Source organism: Melanerpes formicivorus, unplaced genomic scaffold (assembly GCF_026170545.1).
Source record: "Melanerpes formicivorus ecotype bairdi unplaced genomic scaffold, bMelFor1.0.p_v2 SCAF_49, whole genome shotgun sequence".
In the NCBI taxonomy this organism is placed as follows: domain Eukaryota; kingdom Metazoa; phylum Chordata; class Aves; order Piciformes; family Picidae; genus Melanerpes; species Melanerpes formicivorus.
This window is the reverse complement of record NW_027142401.1, coordinates 2,201,185-2,221,577: the sequence shown is the minus strand read 5'-3', so window position 1 is coordinate 2,221,577 and position 20,393 is coordinate 2,201,185. Positions and strand designations below refer to the sequence as shown.

At 42.0% G+C, this 20,393-nt stretch overlaps 1 protein-coding gene across 4 annotated transcripts in view; it reads left to right on the top strand.

The window, feature by feature from the left end:
* The window catches only part of STRN3 (striatin 3), a 65,381-nt gene extending 55,382 nt beyond the window's left edge, over nt 1-9,999 (top strand). For all 4 annotated transcript variants that reach the window (XM_068160318.1, XM_068160315.1, XM_068160316.1 and 1 more), the window contains 8 exons: nt 938-1,113; nt 1,233-1,280; nt 1,958-2,079; nt 3,239-3,406; nt 3,660-3,800; nt 4,403-4,510; nt 6,487-6,573; nt 6,686-9,999. In XM_068160318.1, the coding sequence (XP_068016419.1) occupies nt 938-1,113; nt 1,233-1,280; nt 1,958-2,079; nt 3,239-3,406; nt 3,660-3,800; nt 4,403-4,510; nt 6,487-6,573; nt 6,686-6,855 (1,020 nt within the window). In that variant the 3' untranslated portion in view covers nt 6,856-9,999. The remainder of the gene's footprint in view (nt 1-937; nt 1,114-1,232; nt 1,281-1,957; nt 2,080-3,238; nt 3,407-3,659; nt 3,801-4,402; nt 4,511-6,486; nt 6,574-6,685) is intronic.
* The last annotated feature ends 10,394 nt before the right edge of the window (nt 10,000-20,393 follow it).

The following is a 20,393-nucleotide window of genomic DNA, read 5'->3' as shown; positions in this document are numbered from 1 at the left end:
TCCAACGGCATGAGACTGAACACATCCAAGTGCCGGGTTCTGCACATCGGCCACAACAACCCCATGCAGTGCTACAGGCTGGGGTCAGAGTGGCTGGAGAGCAGCCAGGCAGAGAGGGACCTGGGGTGCTGGTTGATGGTAGGCTGAACATGAGCCTGCAGTGTGCCTAGGCAGCCAGGAGGGCCAATGGCATCCTGGCCTGCATCAAGAACAGTGTGGCCAGCAGGAGCAGGGAGGTCATTCTGCCCCTGTACACTGCACTGGTTAGGCCACACCTCAAGTACTGTGTCCAGTTCTGGGCCCCTCAGTTTAGGAAGGAGGTTGACTTGCTGGAACAAGTCCAGAGAAGGGCAACGAAGTTGGTGAGGGGTTTGGAACACAAGACCTATGAGGAGAGGCTGAGGGAGCTAGGGCTGCTTAGCTTGGAGAAGAGGAGATTCAGGGGTGACCTTATTGCTCTCTACAACTACCTGAAGGGAGGTTGTAGACAGGCAGATGTTGGTCTCTTCTCCCAGGCAGCCAGCACCAGAACAAGAGGGCACAGTCTCAGGCTGCACCAGGGGAGGTTCAGGCTGGCGGTCAGGAGGAAGTTTTACACAGAGAGAGTGATTGCCCATTGGAATGGGCTGCCTGGGGAGGTGGTGGAGTCACCATCATTGACAGGGTGCTTGGTTGCATGGTTTAGTTGGTTGGGTGGTGTTGGATGATAGGTTGGACGCGATGATCTTGAAGGTCTCTTCCAACCTGGTTTGTTCTATTCTATGTAGATAAATCAATAGAGGAAAGCAAACTGAAGATTGAATGAGTTATAACTGTATCCAAAAAAGGTGTTTTTCCAATAATGCAGGGAGATGTATCTATATGTGTATACATATGTAAAAATTGTGTATTTTTAAACCTGAGATAAAGTGAATCCTTTTCTTTGCCTTGTTTAAAGCTGCCAGCTAATAAAGATGCCTTCCGAAAGACATGGAACCCTAAGTACACGCTACGCAGTCACTTTGATGGAGTGCGGGCATTAGCTTTTCATCCTGTAGAGCCTGTGCTGGTTACAGCCTCTGAGGACCATACTCTAAAACTCTGGAACTTGCAGAAAACGGTTCCTGCCAAAAAGCAAGTATATGGGTTTTTATAAAGCATCACCTTGTGAATGCCTTGGCAATCGATTCAGCTCGTGAATGTTTTCTGCAGAGTTTCCATTTCATCTGATAACTCTTTCCTTTCTCTTGCAGGAGTGCCTCTTTAGACGTAGAACCCATCTACACATTTAGGGCCCACATGTAAGTGTGAGACTGGTAACAAAGTCATTTTGAGTGTTTTTTCTCCTCAGGCAAGCTTCAAGTAACACTCCCTTTCAGCCCAGCTTCCTCCTTCACTTTGCCAAATTCATAGGTGGATTCAACCAATGATCTTCCATTTCACCATCCTCAAATGTGTGATTCTAGTTTGCTCGTCTGCACTCAGGCCAATGATAAACTCATTATGCCCTGACCTTGGCCCATGAGCCATGCATCTAATTTTGGGGATACAGTTTTATGATGCAGTTAGGCCTAATTTAGTAGTGTGTCCAAAGGAGTAGAGCTGCCTCTTTGAGCTACAGCTTATTTTTGCCTGATAGAGTAAAGTGATGGAAGGGGTTAAACCTGTAGGTCTAATATTTGCCAGAAAGTACTCTTTCTAGGATCATTGTGCTCAACTCACTATTTGTAGATGCAGTTGCTCTTGGTTCTGAGAAATATGTTGATGGTCTTGGAATTGCTTGAATTGGTAGAGTTAGTTTGTTATGAGTATTTTAATAGAGGTTGTTGTTACTCATTGAGAATTCCAGGTTTGAAGAGAATTGTTTTCCTAATGACTTAATTGAATCTAATTGTTTTTTAAAGGAGATGGCCAGATTTTTCACTTCTGCCCTTTAGGCAGTATTCATAAGCTTTCTTTTTTCTCTGTCTCCCAACAGTGGACCTGTGTTGTCATTGGCGATTAGTTCCAATGGAGAACAGTGTTTCAGTGGTGGTATTGATGCAACCATCCAGTGGTGGAACATGCCTAGCCCTAACGTGGATCCATATGATACCTATGGTAAGTATCTTTTAAAAGAGAAACAGCTTAGGACCATAGTCCTCAAAATTTTCTGATGCTCATCTATTTTTCATGAGAACTTTTCTGAGGTGTAACTGCTCTTGATCACCTAAATTGTCTGTTTTCAACTTCCCATGTGGGGTAAACATTAATTACTTATTCCCACTTGCATTGGTGGCATACTTTGTACAGAACTGTAATAGGAAGTCTGGCAATTCCTGAGGTGTAAACAGTGAAGAAAAGAGTAATTGTAACCCTTAACTTTTTAGAAACATGCTTTCTACTTTGAACCAAAATTTCAGGTATCTTAATGTACTCAAATTCTGTGTCCCATGTTTCTGATTTGCTCCTGTCACTGATGTCCCTAAAATTGAAGAGCTGAAAACTGCTAGGAAAACTGTGTCTCATTCTCATGCCACTGGTGGTGATCAGCATTTTGTGCTTAATGTAATACTGAGCATTCAGTTCCACGGTTAACCTAAATTCTGTTGGGAAAGTGTGAAGAACTTTTGCTCTCTTCCTGTGTCAATGTAAGGAGTGACCTTATACAACAGTCAGGCTGCATAATCTGTGGCAGTGAGATGGAGAAAGAGGGGAAGTAGTGCTGTCGTGCACTTATTTCAGGAGACTGCTAGACCCTGTCCCATAAAACCAGTACATAGCTCGCATTATGCCTCAGCTGAAAATTTAGTCTACTAAAAAAATGCAGGCAGGATTGTGGATATAATGCTTATATTGATAGAAGCGTGTCTACTGAAGTGACAAAGCTGTCTTCAAAAGAAAGGGATCCAATAGGATGTTTGTCCTGCTTAGAGCTTGTTAATAGGGTTTGGGGTTGCAATAACAAGTTGCTTTTAATTTTCTGCAAAATTGAACTTTGGTGATTTATCTGGCTTTATTCCTTTCTGTTTGTCTTTTGCTCTCACTTCTCTACTCAAAGATTGCTAGAGAATAGATCAAAAATCTCTCTCTCTATAAAACACAACTCTGAGGTATTAGGGAGAAGAAAACAAGAATGTTTACCCAGTTCCACAAGAGAAAAAAAATCTTGTTGGTGTTTTTGGAGTGCTTGAGAGGTTTAGAGCATGCCCCTGTATCACTTACTTAACAGTTTTAAACTGAAAAAAGTTTTATTTCTCAACTTCTGTTTTCTTCCCAGAGCCAAACGTTCTAGCTGGCACACTACTTGGTCACACAGATGCAGTCTGGGGTCTTGCTTACAGTGGTGTAAAGAATCACTTACTATCTTGTTCAGCAGATGGCACTATTAGATTATGGAACCCACCAGAAAAAATGCCCTGTATTTGCACTTACAATGGAGAGAAAGGTAAGGTTTTGTTCAGTGGTTTAGAAAGTCTGTTGTGAGGCAGCTGATAATTCATCCAGTCTCATTATCTCCATTTAGCAAAAGTAGGTAACAGGCCTAAAGGGAAAAGATCTTTTAATAAAGTAATCCTGGTACTGTAGCATTGCTTTGAAGAAGACAGTGGCTTTCTTCTTTAAAGTATAAAACAAAGTATTTAAATCATCAAGAATTTCAAGTCTCTCATTCATTCTAAGACACTTTTCTGTCTTTTTAGAGCATGGAATACCTACATCAGTTGACTTTATAGGTTGTGACCCTGCTCATATGGTGGCGTCTTTTAACACTGGCAGCACAGTCATCTATGATTTAGAAACATCCCAGTCAGTGGCAATGCTTTCATCACAAATAGAATCTGGTAAGTAAAGCTCATTTGTATTGAATATCCATCTTGGATGAGGTATCTTTATCAAAGTTATTTCTTTATATGAGGAAGCAAATGAACAAGTTTTGATCCTCTCCAGCATCATGCAGTTGGAAAGTTGGTTAGATGCTTAAGGATGCTTGGAACAGACCAAATAAAATATGTGAATTAGTAGAATCTGAAAGTGGTTTGACACAGTGGATTTCCCCAAGCTAAATGTGGGGTTTTTTATGTGGACGTGTAGGAGCTGTGTGCTAAACATGTTAGAGATGTCAGTTTGTTTCTGCTTGGTTAGTGCTGCCCTGCAGTACTTGCTTGGTTTGTTTGCTGTCTCTCAAGAAACTTTGATGTGTAGAAACCACTTGTACAGCTTGTACCACTTGTTCCTTACACTTCATTCCACCTAACTTAGCACTGTCCTGCAAAGGAAGAAGCTATTTGGTTGATTTTGAGTTTTTCAGGAGATGACTTGGTTCTTTTCTAAAATGGTGTTTATGTAACATTAGTTAACACAGTAAGCTGAAGCATAATGCTAAAATGTTCATTTTAACTTTAACCCTTTCTTTAAAGCAGTGAATATTTCCTTTTCTTTTCAGGTGTACAATCAAATAATCATATTAACAAGGTAGTAAGTCATCCCACACTTCCTGTAACGATTACAGCACATGAAGATAGACACATCAAATTTTTTGACAACAAAACGGGTAAGGATGAAGAGAACCTATCTTTCATGTATTTATATGTCTGATCTGGATGGATATAGGGAGAAACCAGTTGTAGAAAACTTACTAGTGATGCAGTTTTACACAAAAGAGAACTTTTGGTGTTTGTCACATTAAACCTCTGCAGTACCTTTTCCATAAAATAGTTTTATCCGTTACAATTGTAACTTTAGCAGTCAGGAAATGCTGTCTCAAAAGAGATGGAGAGAGTTGAGGGACATGAAGGTCGTCTTAAGTTAGTTCTCTTGTCTGCCATTTTCTTCCTGTCTTCATTTGTATGCTTTTAAACATCTATCAGTTACTTGTTTCAAGTCTCAGTAGTGAAGAACATTGCTTAGTACCTATTAGGGAAAGAAATAACCTTAAATTCAAAGAGTCATAGAATCTCTGAGATTGGAATGGAACTTTGAGATGATCTACCTCCTCACCACGAGCAGGGATATTCCTCAGCTAGACTCAGTTGGTCAAGGCCTCACGCAGCCTGGCCATGAGCACTCAGGGGAAAGGCATCCACAGCTGCAGGGGGAACCTGTTGCAGAGTCTTGCATGAACAAATATTTGGGTGAAAGACAGGAAACAGAAGGTAAAGGTAAACAGTCATTTTGAGAACTAAAAAATGACCATGTCCTGGAGGGATCAGCAGTATCTCTACATCATACAGCTCTTCTGGACACTGGACAGTATATTAACATTTTATAACATTCATTAATTAAGGATATTAAAGATGAAGGCTGACCAGGAAGAGCTGATGACTTTAATAGGCTTAGGAGCAGGCAAATTAAATTCCATGTGGACAAATGAGAAATTATGCACATAAGGAAAAACTTCATAATATAATTATCAGTAGCCTGACTATTTTTGCTTCAAGTAAAACAACTTATAAGTAGAGATTGGATGAAAGTGCCACTTCATTGCTTAGCAGTCAGAACAGCAAAAGGAGTGAGAAAGGAAAGAACAATTGTTAATATCTCTGTATGAATTCTTGATCTATTTACATGTGAACTTCGTGCTACTCCAGTCTCCCTGATCTCAAAAGGGAGACAGATTAAAATGCTTCAGAGAATGGTTCTGAAGGTGATCAGAAAAATTCAGAAGCTTTTAGCTTCTTCAGGAAGAATCTTCCAAACTAAATGAACTGAAACTCTACAGGAAGACAGACAACTGGACAAAAGATGAGGCACTTTCTTCATGTTGGTTATGGTCTTACATCCCTGCTCCCTTTTCCAGTATATGAACTAAGGTTCTGTTGATAACCCCCAACAGGTGACAGGTTCAAAACAAAAAGAGGTAGTAGTTCTTACATGCAGTTAAACATCTTGGAACTCCTTTCAGAAAGCATCATGAGATGCTGAAAGCTGTTATTAAGAGTCCAAGAGTGCAGGTTAGTCAAAAGAAATATGAGTATTTGCATGCAGAGATAACCTCTAGTTTACAACATAACTGAACAGGTCAATATTAGAAGCTGGAGACTATTCTGGGCAAGAATCATCTGCAGTTGGCTGGTTTTTATTGTCTTCCCTGGTGTATGACCAGTAGCCTCTTTCCTAGCAGTGAGAGATAGATGGACATTTGGTAGGACTTAGTAAGTTTGTTTTTAGAAAACTCCATCCACAATGGTCAGACTGTATTAGGACAGTATTAGGGTATTTAAAGGACTAAACATTGAGGTTCTCACCCAGTCATCTTGGGATTGGTCTTCACTGACTTTGCTTTTAGCAAAGATGGAAGCTGGATAAAGAGAGTCCTTACAGCGGGAGTGCTGTTTTGAGAGGTTTGTGTCATTTATCCATATGCTTATACAAGAGGCTGTAGTTAAAATGTAATGATTTCTAATCTAATTGTGGAATTCAGACATTAGAATCTAAATAGGCTTGTTGTTACATATTGCATTTAATGGGAATGTTACTTGTGGAAGGATCAACACTTTCCAGGCAACTCACTGTTTGTTTTGCTTTTAGGTAAAATGATCCATTCTATGGTTGCTCACTTGGATGCTGTTACAAGTCTAGCTGTAGATCCCAATGGAATCTATTTAATGTCTGGAAGTAAGGGGCTTTTCATACTCTCTCTGATTTATAAATTTTGCATCTAAGTGTCTGGCAAATCTTAACCTTTTTGTCTTTTTTTTTCTCCCCCCTCCCTTTTTAACCTAAACAGGCCATGACTGTTCCATTAGATTATGGAATTTGGACAGCAAGACATGTGTGCAAGAAATAACAGCTCATAGGAAAAAGCTGGATGAATCAATTTATGATGTAGCATTTCATCCATCAAAAGCATATATTGCCAGTGCAGGAGCTGATGCCCTTGCCAAAGTATTTGTGTGACACAGCAGAGCAAACCTGTGTCATAACAGCAGGTCTGTTTGGACAAAAAAGAGGGAATGCGTCACTGCCATCAAATGATAAGGTTACCAATAAGACACTACATCTGATCTGCCTTGGTGAAGGCTCTTATGTGGGGCAGGTAGAAGTTGGTGAGAAGTCACCACATTTTGAACAATGTCAGGCTCATTCATTTAACTGTAATTACTGTACCGGGGGGTGGGGAGAAATACAAATAAAGAAAACCAGTATTTGTAGCCTTGACTGGATATGAACTGAGCGTATGTCTGTTCTTTAGGTGTCTTTAAGCAAACGTGGAGTCTGATCTTACAAAAGACTTTTATTTTGGACTCTGTGTGCTGCCTTAGGGTTAGGAATGTGGTGCTCTTGTGGGGGGAAGTGAGCTCCAAGAGTAGCTTTCTTTTCATCTCTTAGTAATCTTCTGTTTATCAGTTGAATGCCACAGATTCCCCTTTTAAACTTTTATTTTGCTTTAAAGATAAAAGGAAATTTAACTTAAAATATTTTAGCATTAGTTGCACAAAATGTTTGGATAAAATTCTAGTTTTTATAAGTCTTTTTATATATTTAGCCTGTCACAACAGTGCTCAAGATTGTATTGATAATGTTTTTTCTGCATTATAGAACCCTAAAACACAGAGATCTCACTGACCCGCTGCCGTGTAACCACACTCTTCCCTTCTTTTGCCTAATACAGCTCAGCTAAGTCCTTGCATAAGGATGCTAATTCATCATCATCGCATAACTGTCTTTATAAATAAAAGGACTGTAAAAAGTGTTCAGAGGAAACACAGAGGGGGTTTAACCTACCCCCCCAAAAAAAAGAAACTCTTTAAAAAAAGAAAATTTAAAAAAAAAAAAAAAAAAAAAATAATAATAAAAAAAAAAGAACCTTTAATCTTGGCATCCTATCACTATGTGATATTTTGTACATCTTACTGTATTTACGAGTTTATTTATCAAGGATTACCCATCTTGCTAATGGCCTATTGTTATTTATTTCACTTTTTTGTTTTGGTTTTTTTTTTTTTGGTTGGTCTTTATATCCTTTTATGTAGTGTGTTAAAGGGCCCTGTAGATCTATTACGGCACTCTTTGAACAGCCTAAAACAGAGGAGGGGAAAACGGGACGCTTGATAACTCTTAAAGTTACAAACCCAAGGAATCTCTTTTTCTTCTGGTTGAGTACCTGGAGTGGACTCGATTCCCATCAAAAAGAAAATCCAAAACCCCAAACCAAACCAAACCCAATCTTGTTTCAGAACTTTTTGGAGTGGAAAATTCTTTTTATTTGCATTTCAAATAGCATACAAAAGTAGGTTGATCCAAGATTCATAAGTCTCTGCTGTGTTTTGACTAGTTATTCCCTGCTTTTATTTTTTGGTTTTGTTCCTTTTCAGATGTGCTTCAGTTTATGGTGTAACTAAAGATTTTTTTTGTTTGTTTGTTTGTGTAATGCATGATTAATACAAGAAAAGTATTTTTTCTAGTCTTCCACAAAACTTTTTCTGATCAGTTTGCAAGTTTTGATGAGTTTTGTAAGGTTTCTGTTTTACAAACTATGAATCAGCAAATTTTTAAGATTGTACCACATAGCAAAAGTACAGCTGTTGAAAAGAAAAATAATGTATATAAAATGCATATAATAAATATTAAATGGTGTACCTGTATGTTACTGTTGGCTACATTATTTTGTGTTGCACAGTTTTGGAGGTGTCATTTTACAAACTACTAAATTAGATCTAAATTTTAGCAAAGATGACCATTTGTTTATTATGCTTATAAGCTGCTTTGCTTTTGGAAAATTGTACTAGTTGTCTGGATGTCAACCAACTGTTCAGTTTCAAGCAGCAGTACCCACATATAAGAACATGTTTCTACAACACTTCAAACATTTACTTTGTATTTTTACAGGAACCAGTTGAAAATTGCTGGTTTATTCTCTGCAACATTTGCAAGCTTATAGTCACGCTGGTTTTCAGTGTTTCTATATAGGAAGTGATTCTCAAGTGGTTTCACAGAATCATAGGATGGTCTGGATTGGAAGGCACCTCCAAAGGTCATCTAGTCCAACCCCCTCTGCAGTAAGCAGTGGCATCCTCAGCTAGATCAGGTTGCCCAGAGCCCTGTCGAGCCTCACCTTGAGTATCTCCAGAGTTGGTATCTCCAGATTTAGGAGCCAGGAAGATACTCTGTTGTTATTTCAAAATGTCACTTACTGTGTTGAATTGGAAAACAAACAAAAGAACCAAACCAAACAAAAAAAATATGGTAAAATTGGAAAACAAACAAAATAACCAAACCAACCCAAAAAAAATATGGTAAAATTGGAAAACAAACAAAATAACCAAACCAACCAAAAAAATATGTTCAAATTTGCCCATATATCAAATACTATCAATCTTTGTCTATTTTGCTCCCCAAGTCTCCCAATGAAGAGGTGCAAAAGGCCACGCTCCAGATCAATGTTTAGCTACTCTGTAATGAGTCACTTCCCTGCAAGTGTATTATCAGAAACAGAACACTTGCATTATGACTCCTAGATTTTTATGTAGAAGTCCTATGTGGAGGTATAAACTCCCTTAAGCTAGAACATGTTCCTATAAGTGGTTGTAACTGTGGTGTTCCATGTAAGTTTCCAGTTTTGCAGTGAGACTGTATCTCATGCCATCTCATGTCAAGCAAATTAGATTCTTATTTTTAAAGAAAGGAGGAAAAAAAAAAGGTGCTTGTGGCAGGAAGAATACTGCAGTTCTCTTCTGAAATTTAGTTTAGTAATAATGTTACCTTGTTTGAAATGTTGCAGTAAATTTATCATTGTACACAAATTGGGGAATTTTGTCCTTTTATCATGAAGATTGAGGGTGAGGCCTTTCAGTAACTGCTTGTAGGACACTAAGACTTTACTTCTGAAAGTAACATTCAGCTGATTTGCACTTTTTGTTCCTTCCAGTCTAAAGCATTCAACTAATCAACAGACAAAGAGAGTATTTGAATTTTATTGGGAGTAATTTCATAATCGCCTTTCCTGAAGCCAAACATTGTTTCTGGCAGATTTTTCCAGACTGCTGCATTTTAATGCTTAAATGAAATGTGATTGTTTAATAAACATTGCCATGCATAACATTTACTCCTTTTTTTTTTTTTTTCTTTTTTAAATTGTATTAAAATGGTAAAACCAAAACAAAAAAGAAATTTGCTGATTTTCTTTAATTGAAATCTTAGCTGCTTGGTTCTTAGTTTCTTGGGTTCAGCGTGCGAATGCTGTAGTGAGGCTTCATTTGTTGAGTGTAGACAGTAACCTCTGATACAGCCTTAGGATGTTATCCCCCACAATAAACTAAAACCTTGATTGGGTGTTAGGGTTGTTGGGGTTTTTTGCAACAGAAGAACTGTAGTGGTGATGAGGGGGAAAAATGATAGTGCTGAAATCAATTTATTTCCTTCAGCAAAATCACCTCCGGTTATTAGCGGACTGATTTCTTTTGAGAGTAAGACCCAAAGGACTTCCAAGGAGTGGGAGAGGAGTGACCAAAGGAACCATAACTGATTTAAAGAGCCATTCGCTGTACCACCCGTGTGTACTTACACATGCATGGGTTAAGCTTTGAGACAAGCATATGCTGCTGGCAGGTTCAACCAGGTTATGATCCTTCCACAGGTTCACCTATGGAAACCTTGTCCAGTTCTGGGCCCCTCAGTTTAAGAAGGACATCGAAACACTTGAACGTGTCCAGAGGAGGGCAACAAGGCTGGGGAGAGGCCTTGAGCACAAGCCCTATGAGGAGAGGCTGAGGGAGCTGGGATTGTTTAGCCTGGAGAAGAGGAGGCTCAGGGGTGACCTCATTGCCCTCTACAACTACCTGAAAGGTGGTTGTAGCCAGGAAGGGGTTGGTCTCTTCTCCCAGGCAACCAGCACCAGAACAAGGGGACACAGTCTCAAGCTGCGCCAGGGGAGGTTTAGACTCGAGGTGAGGAGGAAGTTCTTCACCGAGCGAGTCGTTTGTCATTGGAATGTGCTGCCCAGGGAGGTGGAGTCACCGTCCCTGGAGGCGTTCAAGAGGAGATTGGACGTGGCACCTGGTGCCATGGTCTAGTCATGGGGTCTGTGTTGATAGGTTGGACTTGATGATCCTTGAGGTCTCTTCCAACCTTAGCTATACTGTGATACTGTGAGGACTTGCACTCAGAACCCGAAGGGAGAGGCCTTGAAATGTGTTTTCTATTCCATGTAGCATTTGGGGTATGGTTGATTTTAACATACTTACTCCTCACCTTTATTGTAGGAACTGTGTTGAGTAGATGTCATGCCTGTAAGTCCAACATCTTGTCTGCGTAAATATTAAATACGTCTGGAAAAAAAAAGGGTACAAAAAGCCCCCATCAAGAACCTTCCCTAATTCAGAAATTCTAGGGAAGAATTTATTTATCAGTATTTAATTGGTAGATTGTCCTAGTGGAAAAACTGTAGTCTTGAGGAAAGCATCTGAGGCTGTCCATTTCTCCTGTGTGATTGCTCCAACCTCCCCACCAGGGGCAGGGACACCCCTCAACTAGACTCAGCTCCTCAAGGCCTCATCCAACCTGACCTAAAAACACCCCCAAGGAGGAGGCATCCACAGCCTCCCTGGGCAGCCTATTCTAGAGTCTCACCATCCTTGAGCTTCTTCCTAAGATCTAATCTAAAACTACTCTCCCTCATCTTCAAATAATTTTCCCTTGTCCTATTGCTAGGTGCCTTTATGAAAAGTCCCTCTTCAGCCTTCCTGTAGGATCCATTTCCAGTAGGTATTGGTTGGCAGCTCTAAGGTCCCCCCAAAAATCTTCTCTTCCTTAGGCTGAACACCCCCAGCTCCCGCAGCCTGTCCTCATAGCCGAGGTGTTCCAGCCCTTGGATCATCTTTGTGGTCTTCCTCTGGACTCTCCCTAACAACTTTGTGCCCTTCTGATGATGGCAACATCAGAACTGGATTCAGTATTTGAGGTGGTGTCTCATGAGCAGAGTAAAGGGGTAGAATCGCTCCTCTTGATACAGCCTAGGTTATGATTTGCCTTCTGGGCTGCATGAGCACACTGCTGGCTCATGATGAGCTTGTCCTCAATCGATACACCAAATTCTCCAGAGCTCACTGCACTCAGCCTGTGTTTATGCCTGACATTGGCCCCACTCAGATGCAGGACCTTGCACTTTGATTTGTTGAACCTCATCCAGTTGGTACTGGCCAACTTCTTGAGCCTGTCAAGATCCTCCTGGATGGCATCCTTTCTCTCCAGTGAGCCCACCACACAACACAGCTTGGTGTTGTCAGCAAACCTGCTGAGAGTGCGCTCAAGTCCATGCATCTGACAAAGATGTTAAACAGCACTGGAGCCAGTGCAGCTCCCTGAGGAGCTCCACTTGTCACTGGTCTCCACCTGGACATGGAGCTGTTGATCACAACTCTTTAAGTCAATCCATCTAGCCAGTTCCTTATCCATTGGGTGGTCCATCAAGTCCATGACTCCATCTTAGAGACAAATAGTTACAAGAGACAATGCGCTCTCTGTCCTGACATACTCTCTTGTTACGTGCTTTGCTGGCACTTCCCATCTCAAAGAGGTGGAAACCTTGGTCACAGAGTGCTGACTCATTTATTCTAGGTAGCACACCACCTAAAAGATGTCTCCAAGATACACACCCCAGCTGAGCAACTACTATTTTTACAGGGAGGCTAAACACACAGAGATGGTGGTCTACAGTAGTCCTGCTGTGAAAATGAGTTTAACTGTTTTCTCTCAGATAAGGCACATAGTGTGAAAATACAACCTTTACCTTGTAGGTGTGCTTGGGTTTACTCCAGTGTGTGTTTGATCTACATACATGTTTGTGTTCTTCTTTAAAAGAAAACAAAACAAATCAACAAAACCAGAAGGCTCCAGAATTGGTTTTAAATGCAACCTCTGAGGTGAGTGTGAAAGAAGGCTTAAGTTCCATAGTTAATATTTGCTCTGTTGCCACTTGGGCAATACACATCCTTGAGTCCTTTGCAAACTAAACAGCTTATGTAAATAGATTTACAAAATAGTTGAAGGTACAGGACATTACAAATCTCATTAAAATGTGTTGCTTTGGTTTTGAATTTTAACATAGAACCAAATTTTAACTGGCCTGGTAATGGAAAACAACATGCTTGCTTTTTAGTCCCCCCCTTATATCTGTGCATCTTGATGACTACCCCATAAGAGAAGTCATCTAAACTTCCTGAAAGTGCAGGTATAGCAACAAAACACTCCTATTTTTTTAGTACTTGCAGAGTTTAAGGAAGTTAATTTAACTCTGATGAGATCCCTAGTAGTCAAAAGGTGGCAATGTGAGGTAACCTAAGTCATAAGGTTCCTGAAATTTCAAGAGTCCTTGAACCTCTGACCTCGGTGTTGTAAAAAGCCTCTGCTGAAGAGAGTAAACTGGCAGGTTTGTACTTTAACAGTTCCTATGGTTTTGTCTCTTTAGATTCACATCAAACTGATGTCAGGAAGGCCTAGGGGCTTTGTAGTCTAGAATCATTAGGAGATACTAATTTTCTAGTTATTTATTTCCATACATCATGAATTAGGTATTAATAATGTTTCTTCCTGTAAGGCCATATCCAGTGCTTTAGCTGATTTGGTCTAATTTTCCTGAAGCAAAACAATTCAGGAGGCCAACCCTTAGCCATCCTAGCACACTGACAGTGCCTGGGAGCAGTGCTAGGGCGTTTAATCTGCCTTGACTATGACATAATACTGTCAGAACACTAGATCTCTAGCATGCTGTTTTAACTGAAGGAGGGGGAACTGATTCCTACAATTATTATCTTCTCTTTTGGGAACCCAAGCTATGGATGGTTGTTAGTTGCTGACCTTTAGCTATTTAATATCTTCACACACATCAAAAAAAAGTACACTGTGCTCTTCAGTTACATGGAGAATATCTGTAGTGTTCTGTTGCTTCAACCTTACCAGTACTATGAAGCATTTGATGCTCTAAATTTATTAAACTTAATGGATTTATTACAGAATTAGAAACTTTATAAACTAAAGGCTCAGTGCTGTGTATATATTTGTAAAGCAAACACAGATAAAGAATTAACAGTGACCTTGTACTAGCCATGTGTGCTACAAGCTTCCTCTCTCACACTGGCTGCTATTGTTTTAGTAAAGTTCAAGAGGATTGGTATTGCCCCATTCTTTACAGATGGCATTAAACCTTTGAAAAGCGATGGGGTTTCAAGTAAAGACAACACTAGCTGTAATTACATGGCTTGTGGAACATTTTGATCCTATCAGAAAAGATCAGGGGTGAGATTTATAACCTCTTAAGGTGGAATGCTCCGTTCTACTTGTGCCCCTGTACTCTGCATTGGTTAGGCCGCACCTTGAGTCCTGTGTCCAGTTCTGGGCCCCTCAGTTTAAGTAGGACATCGAGACACTTGAACGTGTCCAGAGAAGGGCAACGAGGCTGGGGAGAGGCCTTGAGCACAAGTCCTATGAGGAGAGGCTGAGGGAGCTGGGATTGTTTAGCCTGGAGAAGAGGAGGCTCAGGGGTGACCTCATTGCCCTCTACAGCTACCTGAAGGGTGGTTGTAGCCAGGAAGGGGTTGGCCTCTTCTCCCAGGCAACCAGCACCAGAACAAGAGGACACAGTCTCAAGCTGCACCAGGGGAGGTTTGGGTTGGATGTTAGGAAGAAGTTCTACACAGAGTGATTGCCCATTGGAATGTGCTGCCCAGGGAGGTGGTGGAGTCACCATCCCTGGAGGTGTTCAAGAGGAGATTGGACGTGGCACTTGGTGCCATGGTCTAGTCTGTGTTGACAGGTTGGACTCCATGATCCTCAAGGTCTCTTCCAACCTTGGCTATACTGTGATACTTCTAATAGTACTGGGTACCTTAGAATAAATATTTCACTTGGTGATCAAAGGCTATTTGCTATTGAGATTCCTTTGACTTGAATGTATTTGAGGCCCTTTAACCAGAAGGGAAAATATCACCAGAAGAGAACACCTTGAGTACTGTGTCCAGTTCTGGGCCCCTCAGTTTAAGAAAGATGTTGAGTTGCTGCAACACAGCCAGAGGAGGGCAACACGGCCAGTGAGGGGTCTGGAGCACAAGCCCTGTGAGGAGTGGCTGAGGGAGCTGGGGTTGTTTAGCCTGGAGAAGAGGAGGCTCAGGGGTGACCTCATTGCTGTCTGCAACTACCTGAAGGGTAGTGGGGTGGTCTCTTCTCCCAGGCAATCTGTGACAGAACAAGAGAACACAGTCTCAAGCTGTGCCAGGGGAGGTTTAGGCTGGATGTTAGGAAGAAATTCTCCACAAAAAGAGAGATTTGCCATGGGAATGTGTTGCCCAGGGAGGTGGTGGAGTCACCATCACTGCAGGTGTTTAAGAGGAGACTGGATGAGGCCCTTGGTGCCAAGGTTTAGTTGATTAGATGGTTTTGGGTGACAAGTTAGACTCGATGATCTCGAAGGTCTTTTCCAACCTGGTTTATTCTGTATTCTGAATCATTTGCAGTTCTATTCTCATGTTCCATTTTGGCAAAAAGTAAGCAGTATTGGCTCTGTGACACCTTTAAGGTGAGTTTTTTGCAGCTGAGCATTGTTAAGCCTCATTCAGCCTTAAGGATTCATTAGCACCAGCTGGCTTACTAATTTTCTTCACCTGTGTGCTTTTGTCTCTCAGCGTTTAGCACTTCTGGAAAGCTCCAGAGGCGTTGGGAAGGCTGTAGGAGGAAAGAGTAGGTCATACAAAGGGTATGTCATGAATCCACGTGTGATCTACAGAAACGTGCCCGTTTCAGGTCCGGAATGGAGAGGATGGCTTTGTGAGCTCGGTGCACAGAGACCTGTGCGCTGCCCGCTGTGGGTAGGGCAGAGCGGCCAGCGGCGCCTGGAGAGGGCGGCAATGGCGCCTCCGGCCGGGGGACGCGGCGGAGCTGCAGGAGTCCAGCCGCAAACCGTGAGTAGGCTGGGCAGGAGGGGAACTGTCCTCCCTGTCTGTAGCCATTTAGCTGTCAGGGGAAGGGAAGAACCGCTGACGTTGTCACATGCCCCTGAGGTGCTTCGTGAGGCTGCTGCCTTGTCTCCACGTGTGAAGTGCTGGGAGCTGTCGCTTCCCCTCAGGCCGCCAGCCTGGGGCCACCTCAGCGAATTTGGAGGCTGTGCAGGGGATGTGACTGATTGCGTGTGGGCACTCCCCAGGTCGAGTCTGCCAGCTGCTGTACTTTTGCTCGTGAACAGCTGGCCAAAGGGACATGTTTTTCCTCACCAAAGGACGCATGGTTGTGTGCTATTGGCAGCTTTCCGATGGCTGGTTCTGACTGGCTTTTGTAGCAGACTTTTGCCCCCTGTCATTACAGGTGCCTTTTCTCTCCATTTGCCCCTTTGTGCCTTGAAAATGGGTGGATTTCTTGTTGTCAGGTTGGTTTTTTCATTAATATGTGTGTGTGGGGTCTTTCCAAAGAGAGGCACAGGGGAGAGTGCAGAGCCCTTGCCACTGCCCCTTGCACAGGCAAGCTGCCATGGCTCAGGTGGTGAGCAGTGCTGGGCCTCTAGAAGCAGCAGCTGCTGCTGGGAGGAGCTCAAAAGCAGAAGCCCTTGCAATGTCCAGCAGACACTGCTTGCAGTGGCAGTACATTGAAGTCCTTGTCATACCTCTGGTTTATCTGTCTGGTGCTTTTCACTGACTGGTCAGTCGCCAGAGGTTTCCCCTGGATTGCTCTCTACCTGTAGCCCATATCTGGTACTAAATTATATTAGTTGATCTGTCATCCGATGCTCCCTCCCCCCACAGAGTAGGGGGATCTGGAGAAGGAGAAAGGACACATGGGATGAAATGAAAACAGATTAATGAAACTACAAAACTGATATAAATGCCAGTGTAAAGTATCTGAAGGTTATGCTCAGCCCAGCATAGATACAGCAGTCACAATAAACAAGAAAGCAATTCTCAAGAGCAGGAGCTCTAAATGGAACAGTCCCTTTCTCTTCACCAAACTCCTCCCTTTATATTGTTTGTGCTGTTTCTGGTCTGGGTTTCAGCCGTGAGCCAACTGGAGTCAGCTGCCCTGGCTGACTCAAAACTGCTCATGGCCTTCAGCCCCTGGCTGGCCAATGATTCTGTCACGGCAAAACCAGGACAATTGCCTTACCTAGAGGTTTGTGTGTTACTGAGAAATGCGATTGTGTCTTCATGACAGCAAGTCCTTTCAGATACTTCTCCATACCACTTATAGTTTCATAGTTTCATAGTTTCATTCAGGGTTGGAAGGGACCACAAGGATCATCTAGTTCCAACCCCCCTGCCATGGGCAGGGACACCCCACACTACATCAGGCTGGACAGAGCCTCATCCAGCCTGCTCTTAAACACCCCCAGGGACGGGGCCTCGACCACCTCCCTGGACAACCCATTCCAGGGTTTCACCACTCTCATGGTGAAGAACCTCCTCCTCACATCCAGCCTGAATCTCCCCATTTGTTCACAAAGCAGAAACCGTGTTTTAGCTTCCTGAAGTAGTGCTTTGTCTCTTTCTCTGCCTTTGGCAACCCAGGTGACTGATTCTGCTGGTCTTGGTGTGGTTTTCTGTTGAGGTGATTTAGCAAACAGTTGCTGTACACAATAATTTCTTAGAGGCTTCAAATAAATTCCCCGGTTTGAGTGAATCACACTCCTGGAGAGTAAAGTCTGTGATGTGTTTGCTGTTAGCATGCTGTACTGGACAGTTCTGTTTGGGTTCCAAACTGGCTCCTAGTTTGTTTCTAAACTGGCTGCTAGTCCTCATTAGAACTGATTCAACAGAACAAAGTAGTGTACTTCACCTTGTTTAGAATATAGGATAGAGCTGTTGTCTCTCCGTGTGCCTTTTCTGAACTAGTAGTGAATTATTAAAATACCTAAGGGTAGATGCCAGAAGGGTCCTGAAACTACATGATTGTGATTTTGATTCTAAAAAGTCTATTTTAATGGTATCATTTGAGTTGAAACTTTGCAAAACCTTCAAAGAGGTAAGTTAGTGGTTTTTGGTTTCCCATCAAATTGTTTTCCTAAACCTTGCCAGTCTTTTTCCTCAGTGTTTTGACTTGTTGTTGTCCCTAACTTGTATTCTTTGGCAGGGAATTGTTTGTCATATTTGTAATTTGATGTCATACACCAGGGCAGAAAAATAGTTCTTATCCCTTTGCTTACATTCTGCTGTGCTCTGAGTGCTGTTCAGTAACAAAGGCCGTATCTGACCTCAGAGAAGGCTGCAAAAGCAGCAATGCAGGATTCTTACGCTGGTGTCTTAGGAACTGGTCCAGTATGAAGTTCATCTGTAGGTTCAGTTATACCCTGAGGCTGAGGGTATATTCAAACTGACAGCACCTGGCTTCCAGGAGAGTGCCCTCAGCATGTGGTTAGGCTTCTTGGCAGGCAAGAAGCGATGCTACCTGCTCCCTTTAGCTGTAGCGAACAAACTGGACAAAGCAGTACTGTTTCCCTGCGTTATCCTGTGGTGGCTGGAGTTCAGCTGAGCCTGATACTGCTCTGGTTGTGAAACATAAGGGAATATAGTAAGGCCACCATACTCATTTGTCTGTAGATATAGATGAATGTAAGTAAGTTTTAAAGTAATAAAGCAATAAATACCTTTCAGGTAATGCAAGTGGCTTATGATCAAGGATTTTTCACTAATCAAACTTGATTGTTTGAAAGGAAGGGAAATTTTGATCCTAATGAGATTAAATTTAAAGTGGGCATTTGCTTCCAAGCAGAGATTAAGACCATGAACTTAATCATAGACAGCAAATTTTCAGGACCTGTTCTTCCTTCAGCTGAAGCCAGAGCCAAAGTTGCTTTTGAAGCTAAAGAGGGCAAAAGAATGTGTGCTCCAGTTAATAGACATGTGTAAATGGAAAGTTACTTGAATTACAAACTGTTCAGTGGAAGTTTCCTTGTATTTAGTGTCTATATTTGAGTGATAGTTGATCAGAAGCTCACGAACCATGTTCTGCTTCAGCTTCTCAAGAAAACTTTGTACATTTACTGCCCCAGGTCCAAACTAAAGCCAGTAATATTTTTTTAATGATTGTTATTAGGCTGGGGATCTAAGCTTCCAGTTTGCAGGCAGTTTGTTTAAGATACAAGTTGATGATCTTTGACAGTGTGCTCAGGCCCTCTCTGGCACTTGTGTGGAGGAGAAGTTTTCTGGGATTTTGGTGGCTTGATGCTTTGTGAGGACCTGACTTACCCTTCAGCCTAATGAAAGGAAGTGCAGTGCTGACAAAACTGCTGGAGCTGGGTGGTGATACTGAGAGTTGTCCCATTAGAAATATGGCTTAAAAGCAAGGCAATAAGAAGTTGTCACCACCATTCTTCAGAACAGGAGAGATGAAAATGTAATATCTGTATTACATCAGGCCATACATTGTAGAACAGAAGGTTTGTGTGACAACACTAGTAGGAAAACATAAAATGCCAGGTTGGGAAGGACCTCAAGGATCATGTGGGCCAACCTTTCTAGGTGATGGTGGTGTTGAAATGAGATGTCTCAGCTCTCTGTCAAGCTGAGCCTTAAAGCTGACCAATGTAGGGGAACCCACTAATTCCTTTGGGAGATGATTCCAGTGTCTTGACTGTTCTCATGGTGAAACATTTTCTTCTGGAGTCCAAATTAGGAACATTTAAGGGAGAAACTACTGCTCTGATGAAACTATACTGCTTCATATGTGCCCAGAAACTATCCCTGTCCTTCCTGTCTCTTCCCACCTCAAAACTGCTTCATTAAATTGTAGAAGTCTAGTCACTGGATTTTGATGCAGATGTTTTTTAGATGGTTGCTACATAGCTCCTCTTTATTGGCATTGACTCTGAATGGCAAAGGAAGTATTTTTAATGTTAGTTTCTCTTAAAAATGCCAGGACAGCCTTGCTTTTGGGTCTTTCTTGTTCCTTACTGGTTCAATATTAAGAGTTTCACACATGGTAATAAAAGGCAGCTTCTGAGACCTGTTGTTCTTGCACTGTGCTTGAGGTTGTGATATAAAAGACTTCTGCTACCAGGTTGCAGGTCTGGCAGTATGACTTCTCTGCAGTGTGCTCGCCTTCAGTTGGGGATTGTATAGCTGCTTTTTCTGCATACTGCACTTGTCAGACAGGTGTCTGCTTAGTCATGCTATTAAAAGCTACAAATACAAAAGTGATTCATGGTCAGAGAGGATCCTAAATGCCTAAGATTATGTGAAATGTAAATGAAAAAAGCATACTGCAAGAGACAGAGGAAGTTGTGTGCTGCATCCAGTTGTAAAAGAGCCTATGAGTAAAGAATTCACTCAGGAAAATGTAAGAAGTCTTTGTTCTGCCTAGCAGTGAACAATCCTAGTGCTCAGGTGTGTGGTAGTTTTAAGGGGGGGGGGGGGGGGGGAATTTCAAGCCACCAGGTGGTATGTCCTGACTAATGCACAGCTGTGGGTTGCAGCCCTTACTGGAAAGTAGCATGGTACAAAAAGTTACTTCAATTTATTTAG